This window comes from Hippocampus comes, unplaced genomic scaffold (genome assembly GCF_001891065.2).
Source record: "Hippocampus comes isolate QL1 unplaced genomic scaffold, H_comes_QL1_v1.1 scaffold76, whole genome shotgun sequence".
Taxonomy (NCBI): Eukaryota; Metazoa; Chordata; class Actinopteri; order Syngnathiformes; family Syngnathidae; genus Hippocampus; species Hippocampus comes.
In genome coordinates this window covers 34,300-46,816 of record NW_017805277.1, presented here as the reverse complement: position 1 = coordinate 46,816, position 12,517 = coordinate 34,300, and the positions used below count along the sequence as shown (strand labels likewise).

At 39.7% G+C, this 12,517-nt stretch overlaps 2 protein-coding genes across 2 annotated transcripts in view; one reads left to right on the top strand and one right to left on the bottom strand.

Moving 5' to 3' along the window:
- The window catches only part of rassf4a (Ras association domain family member 4a), a gene marked incomplete at its 5' end in the record, with an annotated part of 19,650 nt that extends 7,133 nt beyond the window's left edge, over positions 1-12,517 (bottom strand). The window contains 3 exons of the mRNA XM_019870325.1: positions 6,454-6,529; positions 6,605-6,673; positions 12,372-12,517. Coding sequence (XP_019725884.1) covers positions 6,454-6,529; positions 6,605-6,673; positions 12,372-12,517 — 291 coding nt within the window. The remainder of the gene's footprint in view (positions 1-6,453; positions 6,530-6,604; positions 6,674-12,371) is intronic.
- LOC109516215 (C-X-C motif chemokine 11) lies at positions 7,830-9,466 on the top strand. Its single transcript, XM_019870555.1, has 4 exons — positions 7,830-7,942; positions 8,074-8,191; positions 8,273-8,356; positions 9,153-9,466. The coding sequence occupies exons 1-4, from the start codon at positions 7,876-7,878 to the stop codon at positions 9,259-9,261; spliced, it is 378 nt and encodes a 125-aa protein (XP_019726114.1). The 5' UTR covers positions 7,830-7,875; the 3' UTR covers positions 9,262-9,466.

The window sequence follows — 12,517 nt, the reverse complement described above, 5'->3', positions numbered from 1 at the left end:
AATTATATTGGTGTGTGTGTGTGTGTGTGTGTGTGTGTGTGTGTGTGTGTGTGTGTGTGTGTGTTTGTATATATATATATATATAAAATTATATGCATTTTAAAAAAGGAAATAAAACAAATTTAAATCAAATTTGAAATCCAGCGCCGTCCAACACAATGCGCGACATGAAATTAACTGTCCAGACAATGTTTTAAAAAAAATGTTGACATTCTAACTGTCATACAGCAAACTACTGTCGAATAAATCTTAATACATCTAAAGCAGACTCTTTAGAAGGCATCTAAGATAACAGGAAAATATTTGCTGGTCGATAATAAACATTTATTTTTGTGTTTCGGATTTTTTTTTTTTTTTTTTTGCCAAATTATTTACAAATGTACTTCGTGTGTGCGGGGCATGACTTCAGCTGTATCATGGCAACAGGTGAATACACAGATTTATTCTACCTTTTACTATCTAATAGAAAAACGTGTCTGTTCGGACAATCATTATATGTCATTGGCATAGATGGATGAATGAACATATACTTGTAATTTAAAAAATAATTTTCAGCCAAATGGGGTGAAATATGATATGTTTCTGATGAGCTCTCATGCCGCACTTGGGTGCGACGGCATCCTGGTAAGGAATTACTTTTTAAAAATTCAGTGTTTAGGGCTATGACAAAAAAAGTATAATATAAAAATGAAATACGTATTAAAAGATACATTGATATCAATCGCGTGAAAAAAATTCACAAAGTGTGCTTTTCAATAATTATATTTGAATAAAAAAATTTTTAAGAATAAAATAACGTAGCTGATCAACATATGACGCTTGACCACATATTTAACATGTGATTTTATCGTAATTTATTTCTGGAATGCTTGCGTGATTTGAAGTGAGTAGTGTGACACAATGAAACAACAATTAATCTGTGACCCTGTTTTTATGATTTTAACATCAACTCAACAGTAAACTGTTGATTTTGTTTTTTGCGCTTTCAGCATGAAACACAGACGCTTGCTACAGTCCCTGCCCCTCTTGCCCACCATTATGGAGACGCTGGAGGACTCTCCTCTGCATACCGCCACCTGTCAGTCCACTCAGACCTCCCAGTCCTTGGACGACTACATGAGCAGCATCCAGGCACTTGCTCGTCCCGAGGGGGCCCCGAGCCCGGGCCCCTTCAGGCTCCAGAGACCCCCTAGGCTGAGGCAGTTGTCCAAGGCTCAGATGAAACACTCTGTATCAGCCACGCTTCCTCGTGGCTCCCCGCGCGCCCACAGGACTACTTGTCGACCTTCTGGCGCGGGTGCGAGCAGCACAGAGGATTGTTCTCTCAGGAGACAACAAGACAGTCGAGGGAAAGACCCCGTCGATTGGCTCTTTGCTCAGATGAGGACTTGAGGGAGCACTTTGGTTGGCACTTTCACGGAAGCAAGATCACCAGAACTTTGATATTTGGGAAGGATGGGGCACAAGGAGTGAATGACTATTTATTTGCATGCAGTGCTGAAGGCACTCTCTCATGTTTACACTTGTCATTTTTCTATTAAACTGTTGAAATCCCATTTTGTATGAAGATGTTTTACTTTCAAAACAATTGAAGCACTGGCAGGAAACTGGTCACCAGTCAATCACAATTACGGCACTTGTAGACAAAACATTTCGGATCCACTTCCGACGATGGGCAACCTAGAGGCTTCATTGAACCTTACATGCATGTTCTTGAAACATTGAAGGAATTCAGAGCAACGGAAGGATGAGGAAAACACAGCAAACTCCAACCAGAGACAAAATTCCAACTCATAACCTCATGACTGTGAAGCAGATGTGCTCACCACTAACACGCATTGCTGTTTCAACCCAAACAACAATTATAATTTATTTTAGTCAACTAAGGATTGGATACACTTGTTATAAACCGCTTATACATTTTTAAAAAAAATGTCACAGTACTTAATATTTCCAAGCCAATATAGTTTCCGTGTGCAGCATTATAATATTAATTGATATATTACAGAGATGAAAGTAAAATGTCAAAAATCCAAAAGTACAGTCTGGCGATTGTAAACAAGAAATATAATGATAAATTAATTTAAAAGAAAAATGTGCACATTGATAGTATGCCACCCAAAATATTGATAGTGAAAGTAAACTCAAAGCTTTCTCTCACATTTATTGTAGTGTACTTTGTATTTTCTAATCTTTGATAGGTGGCACAATGTCCTTGTGGTTCATAACTTTGCCTCACAGTTTAAGAGAAGTTCAAATCTTCTTGTCCGTAGTTTGTATATTTTCCATACCGGGGTGTATGTCACTTCTCTTCCCAAATCTACTGAGATCGGTCCTAATTCTCATGCGACCCAAAACAAAAACAAAAACAAAACAAAAATGTGCGCCGCATCACCGCCATCTAGTGGTAGAAGGTGGTGCAACAACTGCGGCCTCGGAAATGAAAATAACATAATAGAGGGTGCAACAACTGCGGCCTCGGAAATGAAAATAACAATGAATCCACTAGAGGGTGCTATGCTTCCATCAATTGATTGAAGTGCAGCGCATTGCCGAACATTATATTTTAATTTTACTTTACTTCATTCCCAACCTACACATTTTATTTCGAACTAAAACAGGAAACGTATGCCTAAATACGGAATAGTGGCCCTTTCTGTTTCATTTCCAAATTTCATCGATGACACAATGCAACTTCAACACCTAAAATATAAACCTTATTGACTGATTTTCTGATTTTGCGTTTAATAATTAATGACATACCTGGAAGAGCAGGGGTGATCTCCCATTCAGATGCTAACCAGGCCTGACCCTGATTAGCTTCCCTTTTCAAACGACAGTGGACAAGTAATTTTAGGACATATTTGCATTAATTATCTTTTTTTTTTTCTTTTAGGCAGCATTTGTTCTCCACAGTTCTGAGGTTAGGATTTGAGTTTCGACTCTACATGTTCTCGTCACGCTTGTGTGTGTTTCATCCCGGTACTCCTACTTGCTCCCAAATTCCAAAAACATGTGTTAGCTCCATTAAGAAGTGTGAAAAATAAATTGTGATTCAAAGGTGTGAGTCGGAGTGTGAATGCTTATGTCATGTGCAACCCATAATTAAGTGCTTTTTTTCAGTGCCTGCACAGCATTGGAAAAAAAATAAAAAGATTTGTAATTCAATGTATTACCGGTACTAATAATTAAACAGATGAGTAATTGATTTCCAGCAAAGTTCATTTTTGGTCATTTTAACATTATCATCCTCAATCTTGCTCCTCGCCCTCCTTCTCCGAAACATCCTCATTCAGATTACAGTTGCACACTTAGCCTGCAAACATGTCAGGACATATTGTCAACTCCAAAAAGTGTCTGCTCATGTTCCCAAATCTACAAGTCACTGCACCTGACTCGTTCTCCCACAACCTGACTCACACATCACCTGACTACACACCCAGTCAGCGTGATCATGATGTCATCATCAAAGAAGCAACAAGATGAATGGATTGTTATTCACTATATTGACCTCTTTTCGGGCTTCACCTGTTTGCCTTCATCTGCTTCAACTGCACAAAAAGTTTGCTCACAGTTTAGCGTTGACCCTCTATTGAACTATACAATGATGACTAAATGTTTGCATTCATAAGAAAGAGTGAACACGGTCTGGAAAAACTCCAAACAAACTGCCAAAAACACCTTTATGTCATGAACTGTTTTTATTTATTTATTTATTTTTATTTCGAATGTACTCAGTTTTGTCTTCTCCCCCGCCCCCCATTTTCATGTCCTGTCTTACTCATTAGATTTTTTTCATTTCCAACTTTTCTCGTCAGCCCAGTCACTTGTGCCGACCAATCAGCTACCTCAGCCAATCATGTCTTGTCCAGATGTTGCTCGTTGTCTCCTCAGTTTGCTTGGATTTAATTCCTTGTTTTCTGTCAGTCTGCCTTAGTTCATTATCACGTTTCCAAGTCACGATTCTTCCGTTTTGTTACTCTGTATTTTGATGAACGCGGACTTATTTCGGCCAGTACACATGCCTACTTTGACTAAAAGAAAGAGGGTGGCACAGTGGTCGACTGGTTAGCACGTCGGTCGACTGGTTAGCATGCTGGCCTCAGAGTGCAGAGGTCCAGGGTTCAGTTCCGGCTGTGGCCTTCCTGAGTGAAGTTTGCATGTTCTCCCTGTACGTGGGTTTTCTTCGGGTACTCCGGTTTCCTCCCACTTTCCAAAAACATGCGTGGCAGGTCATTGGCACACTCTAAATTGTCCCTTGTTGTGATGGTGAGCTCAAATTGTTGTTTGTCTATGTGTGCCCTGCGATTGGCTGGCAACCAGTTTAAGGTGTACCCTGCCTACTACCCGAAGATAGCTGGGATAGGCTGCAGCACGCCTGCGACCCTTGTGTGGATAGCCGGATCAGAAAATGGATGGATGGATGATGAAAAGAAAGTCTCTTCTTTTGAACATGACCCTGCTCGGCCTCCCAGCTTCCCTACGCTGACTTCCACCTTTTGCCATCATTATCAAAACTATTTAACACTATGCGTGAATGAGGAAGTCACTGCAGTCCTTTATTGATCTTTGCCTCCATGCTCTCTCTGTGCTACCATATTTAGTTACTTGAGTCTGGTCTTCAGTATCGTGCCAGCACACTCCACTATTGAATCGAAAAAAAAAAAACCTCAGCCAATCAGCAAAGAAGCTGCACTGGTAAATCATTTCTATGAATCTAATTTCGTCACTGACTGTGCCTGACATCAGTGCAGTGTGGGTTTAGTTCTCATTCGGTGATGTTGGGGACATGAGTTTGAATGTTTGTCTTTCTCATTGAAATACTTCCTCATTTATCGCAGTGGTTATGTACTAGACCACTCTCACGTTAGATGAACTCCACAAAATGGCGACCATACAGCTTAATACATTCTGTATAATATCAAAATATATGTGAGCGGGTGCACTTGAGGTTACGATCCTTATGGTCTATAGTCCTGTAGTATCATTATCGTAATAGTGGAGTTGTGGAGCTTTTAAGACAGTTGTACTCTGCAACAGCACTTTAACTTGTATCAAGTTTGAAAATTTGAAACAAAAAAAAAAACTTCAGACATTCTGTCTTTCACACACTCTAAAATCCTAAGTCACACTTATTTCTCTGCAGTAACAGTCCATGTAGAAAATAATCAAAACAAAATCCTGCGATTTAGCAAATAACCCACAAGTATGAGTCAGAGCAAATCTAATTTTGATTTCAATCTGAAAGACAAAGGCACGCACGCACGTATGTCATTTGGTTCTCTTTTCTGCCTGTGCAGTCGTATCTGGATTTAAGAGATTTTCGAGCTTTATTGCAATTAACTGTGGGCATCGTCCGCAGAGCTTCGCAAGAAGGGCGGCGTCTGCGGAGGCGGCTGGTGTTGCTGCTTTGACGCCTGTTGCTCGTGGTGGAAGTGGCTCTTGGGGTTCCTCCTCCTTTTCCTGCTTCTGCTCGGACTCCTTTTCGGCCTTATTGCGCTAGGTGAGTGCCATTACCATTATAATAAACTAGTTATTACACACTGTAATAATAATAGTCCATAATAGTACAGTGCAACCTAATTATAATGTATTAAAAATGCACATAGGGACACATTACCAATTAATTTCTTATTAATTGGCAGAAAGCAATTATTAGTATCCAATAACATTGACATAAACTAGTTATTATACTTCGATTAACTAGCACCTGAATTTCATCTAGGCTCAACTTTCTTCATGACAGAAAGAAATTGTTATATAATCTTTTTGAAAGTATCTATGGCGACCAATGGCAAATTGTTTTCTTGCTGAATTGCTGAATGGCCTGTTGACATTGTAGTAAACTCGTTATAATAGTACAGTGATAATTCTGTTGGTTCATTCTGTTAAATATGCCTTCACAGACCCACTGCACAAAGTTTTTCGTAAATTAGTATCTATGCATATACATGTTCAACACGATGATCAACTTGTATTTACAATTACCAGTATATTAATTAAACCTGTTGCTACATCTAAATAAATTATCTAAACAGCAAACTATTTTTTGCGAATTGACAGAATTGTATTGTCATTGTTCTGTAACAATAAGAACAACAACAACAAAAACAACAACAATCAAAGCACATTTTTCACACACAACAGCAAAAGGTTAAATTCTCGAGTGGTTTGTATGGGTGTATGACTGCATATCTGAGAGGCCCACTCTCTTATTCCATATTAACTGTCGGGTAATGGGGATTTTTGGTCGTTGGCGCTCAGGGGCCCATACCGGACACTTGTACACAGTCTGTTTTAATCCCCTTTGTTTGCCTGAAAACATGGGTTGAACTGGTTTCATTGTTGGCATAAGTGCACTTCACAGATGTCTGCCTTTTCTCATGCAGCTAAGAATAAACGACCTGCATTTCTCAAACTCCTCTCCCGCTTACTGCAATAGGTGATTCTTACCTCGCGAGACCTCAGCTGGAAGTTCTTGCCTTCATGATAGCAGTTGTAAGTGCGAAGCAGCAACAGGATGTCAGACCTGACAAAAGAACAAAAGCTTGCAATGATGTTATTTCCGTGCAACCATAATTATGAGCAAGTAAAAACGACTCACTTGGGGATGAGTTTGTCTTCACTGAGCTTCACGTAAGTTTGATGCTCTCCCATTCTGACGAGAGTCCAGCTGCGGCCAAATAGAATACAGTTGCATTAGCATGTTTTTTTCTGTATTTTTTTTTACTATTGAATCCAAATGTATTTTGTGAAGATAATTTAAGACAACACAGTTGTCCTAACTTCTAATTCATTGAAAATATGTAGACAATAAAAGAATGTTGCATTACTGAAGAAAACGCAACAAAATAGAAAACAAATGAAATATCAAATAGCATAATAATTGAACTGTGTGGAGTTTGCATAGCTAGCTAGCTAGCTAGCAACTTAGCAAGAGAGGTTCTCCTAGGTTTGACTAGAGTGAAAACAAGAGAAGTGCATTTAGGAAAAGTCACATGTTGTTTTTGGCACAGAGCCAGCAGACTGACAGTGAGGCAACAGACTGTAACCACCAATGGCAAAGCCTAAAACATGACCTGTGCAGCCTTTTCTGGTATTTTCTCTTAAAGATAAGACATTTAAAATCGGTTACGTTTCATCACAGTTCCGGGAAATAGAAAGTGATTCGACTTCTGATGATGGATTACAAGCCTATTGAGAATTGTAACCTGTACAAATCAATTACAGAGGTTCACAATAGACTCCAAATGTGTCAGATTTCGACAGCAGCTTTTGTGCACAGTCCTCATCAGATCCCAACAGCGATTTTCAATTGGGTTTAAATCTTGGCTGTGGACGGGCCATTAAAGAAAAAAAAAACATCCATTCTATCCTTGATTTCATTTCATGCTTAACGTCACCGTCATGCTGAACGGTGGAATTCCTCTTCAGTGTCATCTTTCTGGCTGACGTGGAAACCAAAAAGGGGCTCCACTTCCAACTGGAGAAAAACAACCACAAAGCATGACTCTTCGCCGTGGGGATGGTGTTCTTCTGGTGATGCACAGTGCGGTATCTGCAGTGAAACATGCTTCCAGAAGACTCCCCCACCCCCCCCCCACCTCATTTTTTTTCCCCTAAAAACACCAAAAATTTTGCTGTAGTACCATCCTGCATTAAAATAGAAAAACTATTAAGTGTCCTTGAGTGTCAGGGCTAAAGCAGTGTCGGGGTGTCCAGGTTCTCTGCAGCATCCAAAGAAGGAAAGTGCTTTAGGGAATTTCCGGGTGTGGAAAGCCCAGCTCTCAAGTGTGCGGGGGAGGAGCACAAAAGGGTATAAAAGAGCGACGTGTGGTTCAGGAGATCATTGTGAGGGCTCAGTCATCGTCAAACATGAGACTCAACCCTCAATCAGTGTGCAGGATCATCTTGCTGGCTGCCTGCTGTGTGCTGAACACAGGTGAGGACATCCCTTGCTCATGTTGTTTGTTTACTGTCTCCACTGTTGCCGAGTTGTGTGCGCCTACATAACCTAATCTCACGACACCGAGTGACCCCCACCGCTTAATCTCGTTACTTGTGTTTGTTCAGACAGCACGTTTGTTCCGGGAAGATGTTTGTGTCCTGAGACACAAGCCGGCGTGCGAGGCAAACTTCAGGAACTCAGCGTGTACCCCAAGAACCCAAACTGCGACAAAGTCACCGTGATGTGAGTTGCACATGCTACGCACACCCACACACATGCACGTACCCATTCAAGTGACCTAACATGCACTTGGACGTTTTACAGAGTGACACTGAAGAGCACCAATGAGCCTGTGTGTCTGAGTCCAGCTGCTCCGATGGGAAAACAACTTATTCGATGCTGGAATAGGTAAGAAGGAGTCAACAAATATAATAACGTGCATTTGTATTTGCTGAGTTGCTGGAAGTGACACGAGAAAGAAGTTATACATTTTCCCGGTCATGTGAAAACATTTTTTTTCCCTCTGTATTTATTCTTCGGCTGCCAAATTGTCCACAGGATACAGTTGGCATCGTAGGCAGGTCTATTGTGCTTGCATATTTGTAGGTATGTTGGCTTGATCCCTGGATCTTTTGGAGTGATGCAAATTTGCATTTCCTCAAAATGGTCCAATAAGATCATAAATCTAAATACATTTTTAAAAAATATATATTTTAAATTAATAATTATTCCAAAAAAAAATGTTTTTTTTTTTTTTTTTTTACACTTGTGTCATTTCCAGCTGAAATCAGGGATTCCCAAACTGTGGGAGTGCACAAGATTGAAGTGTCGCTGCGCTAAGTCATTCAACCATGATAGAGATTCAGTTTCACTCCAAATTTGCAAAACATATGAATAGTTTTTGACTTCCTAAACACAAACTGCACATACAATACTTGCGATGCATATGCACATGTCAGAAAAACCACCTTTGTGACGCTTTTGTGCAATTATGCTCCCACTACCCCCATGTAATCCTTCAATTTAGGTTAAAAACTGAGGTTGACCTCTATACATAATCACGTATGCATTACATAGTTTGTTTTTGTTTGTTTCGATTTGTCCGAGTTGCCTCATGTGCCAATGCACCAGACGTGACCTTGTGATTGACAACTTTTGAGACAAAAACAAAAAGCGACATCAAGATATTTTCTTTCTTTCCTAGAGCGAAGTCTCTGGGCCGCAACGTTAAGTTGTGTCTGAGGAGAAGGAAGAGGAGAGGTCAGCGGCAGCGTTCTCGACACCTTGGGAGAGCCGCAGATAAACGCCAGTAGTGGAAACAGCGTGCAGCTACCGTACAAGAAGGGAGTGTGTGTACATTGGACTTTGTTATATAAACTGATATCGGGGTCCTTCAAAAAAAGCAGAACTCTGTGTCATTTTCCATTTAGTGTCAGAACAGCTCAGGTTCTGTTGTCTGCTTGACATGAGATTGTCTTTTATACATACTAGCAGTAAGAGACTCTATTTATGTTCACTGTTTGAATTATTGTCCAAAAATATCAATCTTGCACAAGGTGAATATTTTATGCAAACTGTTGGAATAATCGCATTGCTTCCAAATCTGCAGTGTGTCATTTATGATCAGAGAGAAGATGGCATGGGAGCATTTCTTCCACAGCAGGATCTGAGAGGTCACATGACCCTGTTTGGTTAATAATTAACCACAGGATGTGAGTCAGTCAGGGGAACACTTCTTCAACCAAACATCAAAAAGTGGCACAGATTCCATTGACAGAAAGTTCTCTGTGACATGACATGTTATTACATGACATTACATGATGTTTGTTTGTTTTTTAAACTTTTATACAATACATTGCAATGGATTCCATTGACAGAAAGTTCTCTGTGACATGACATGTTATTATATGACATTAAATTTTGTTTGTTTGTTTTTTTAAACTTTTATACAATACATTGCACTACATTGCAATACATTCATGTGACAAGACGTGGAACAATGAAAGTGAGTTGCTTATGGCGTCTATTAAACCTCCCACTCACATTCTTGTTTGCGCTCTCGCTTAAGCACTTTCCACTGCCATTGAAGAATCAATGCTCGTGTCATAACCTGCCTAGTTTTCCATTAAACTGATCTCTGTGATATGCGGATGGTTGCGAAATGACTGCATTCAGAGTTTGGTGGTACAGTAAATGAAAAGCGAAAGTAAGCTAATGAACAAGGGCCTCTTGTCATAAACAGGGTCGGCATTTTAGGGAACTTTTCATATTTAAAGAGTGACAATCAATCTATGAGATTAGAACACATTACAATACTTCTTTTTCTTCAGTAACACCACAGAAGGGTGGCAGTGATGGCCAAAAGGAAAAGTGTAATGATAACCATAGAACAAGAAAACCTCCATTCAACATGAATTCAATTCATTCTGTGGGATTTGGCCAAATGGTGGAAAAGGGAATTTTGGGATCAGTAGTCTTCCCTATGTGTAAAAAATAAGCTTTGCATCCAGAAAATAATATAGAATGAAAATTGACAAAATAATGGCAAAATAAAAAGCAAAAAATAAATACTACTCTGTAGTCTGATACTACATTGAACTGCAGAATATTTGTGGTTCGGCATTCCTGAAGATTTGCGTGATTTATTTTCTTTGTCAACAAATCCTTCGTCGTTAGCAGAATTTCTCGGTTATTCACTGTTTTTGTGCTCAAGCCAAAGCAGTGAAAATATTACCATATACAGTACAGTATATGAGTTCATTTGTGCCATCTGTTGGAATCTTTGTGTTTTTGTTAGGTTTAATTCATTGGTTGTACTTTTTCTTCTGCTTTTGACTAAATTCTGGCATGTCTTTTGTCTCATTTTGTTGACGGTTCTTGTTTGTTTGTACTTCTCACCTGATGCATGGTAAAAGATGAAATACTGTTTGTGTAAGGAGCGTGCACACTTGTTTGCCCATAGGTGACATCTTGCTATTTGCACTACTATGTTAGCTAATACCAGTGATGGGCCTCATGTGAAGGTGGTTTGTTTGTGAGGAATAATTTGAAAATTGAATAGAGTCTATGTAACAAGATTACATGACTGTGAACGTGCTAGAAGTATGGCAATGATGCTTTACAACCCTCTTCGTTTTAAGTGCTTTGCCACCAGTTTAATGGCATCTACATGCAATTACAAGCCCCGTTTGTTGCAGGCGTCAATTCTCTAATATTTGCAATTAGAGGCACAGCTCAGTCTCTAACCACCGCAAATAAGGGAGGTTAACTGAACTTATAAATTCACTGAAAAATCAAAAATCGAAGTGAATAAATGTACAACATCCATAGATATTTTAAAATGTATGTTACAATACTCATGGGTACATGGTTGTAGTAGCCTGTAAGGAAACAACAGTATCTTGAGTGTGAAGCAGACGAGCCAATAACTAGATCACTATGCTGCCGCTTATACTTTACCATACCAAGGTGAATCATTCTTAAATGATATCTGTCATGCTTGACACCTGCAACTCATTCAAGTCCAACTTCAGAAAGCTCATACCGGTTGATTGTGCAATGCCGCCACCCAGTGTTTAATGACAGGAGAGTGATAAATCCCTCCAACGAGCACTTCATCTCCACGCTACTTGAATCACGTGGACCATTATTTCATTTGCAATGACCATTGTGACACCAGAAAACTGGGTCAGTGATTTACACTGCATTACTGCTGCCTGATAAGGCGATTGAAAAGTAATGTTGTTTTTTCCCCCCTCCAGAATATACATTTTTGTATCTTCATCAGCTTCACGTCTGAAGTTCATAAAGTGACACAAAGGACAATCAACAAATTACTGGCGTGTTAGCAATAAAAATGTCAATACAACTATTAGAATTTGGTGCAAATTTAGTCAAAGAAAGAATAAAGAAATTTGACGGCTTTCAGTGTTTGAATTATTGTCCAAAAATATCAATCTAATCTGTCCATAATTGGTTAGTCAGTCTGCCCCTCGTGCATATTAACACATTTAAATGCATTCCCAGTCTGTCACCATCACAATGAATAATTTAGGTGACATTGGCAATGGTAGAGAAAATCTTGAATTGGGGGGAAAAGGTGCATGATTGTCTGAGCTTCCCTTTCTTTATGATCCATGTGGACAAAGAAGCATCGCGAGAGCTGCATGCAATTTTCACACCTGCACCGGCAACGGAGCCCAAACATCACCATCTATCCACTTATTCATTAACATTACACATGTTAAAAAATACGCACAACATTGCAATGTTGACGCACTTTAAGAATGGTGAGGAGAAAATCAACCACCTCCAACTCACAATGTCACCAAGTTCAGGTCATCTCTTGTTAAGTTAAATTCGCAGTTTAATTTAAGTCGACAGGCTATAGATTAATTTGCTGTAAACTCTAAAAGCTTCTTACCATAGCACTTGAGTTCTCCGTGTTCCTTCGAGTGGACTACGCCGCTTATCTTTGAGCAGTCTTCTTGCCCTCCCTCTGGGCGCTGTGCTATCTGAAAGCCGCACAGACAACTGACACCTAGATGGGCCAATAGTGGACCGCGGTGG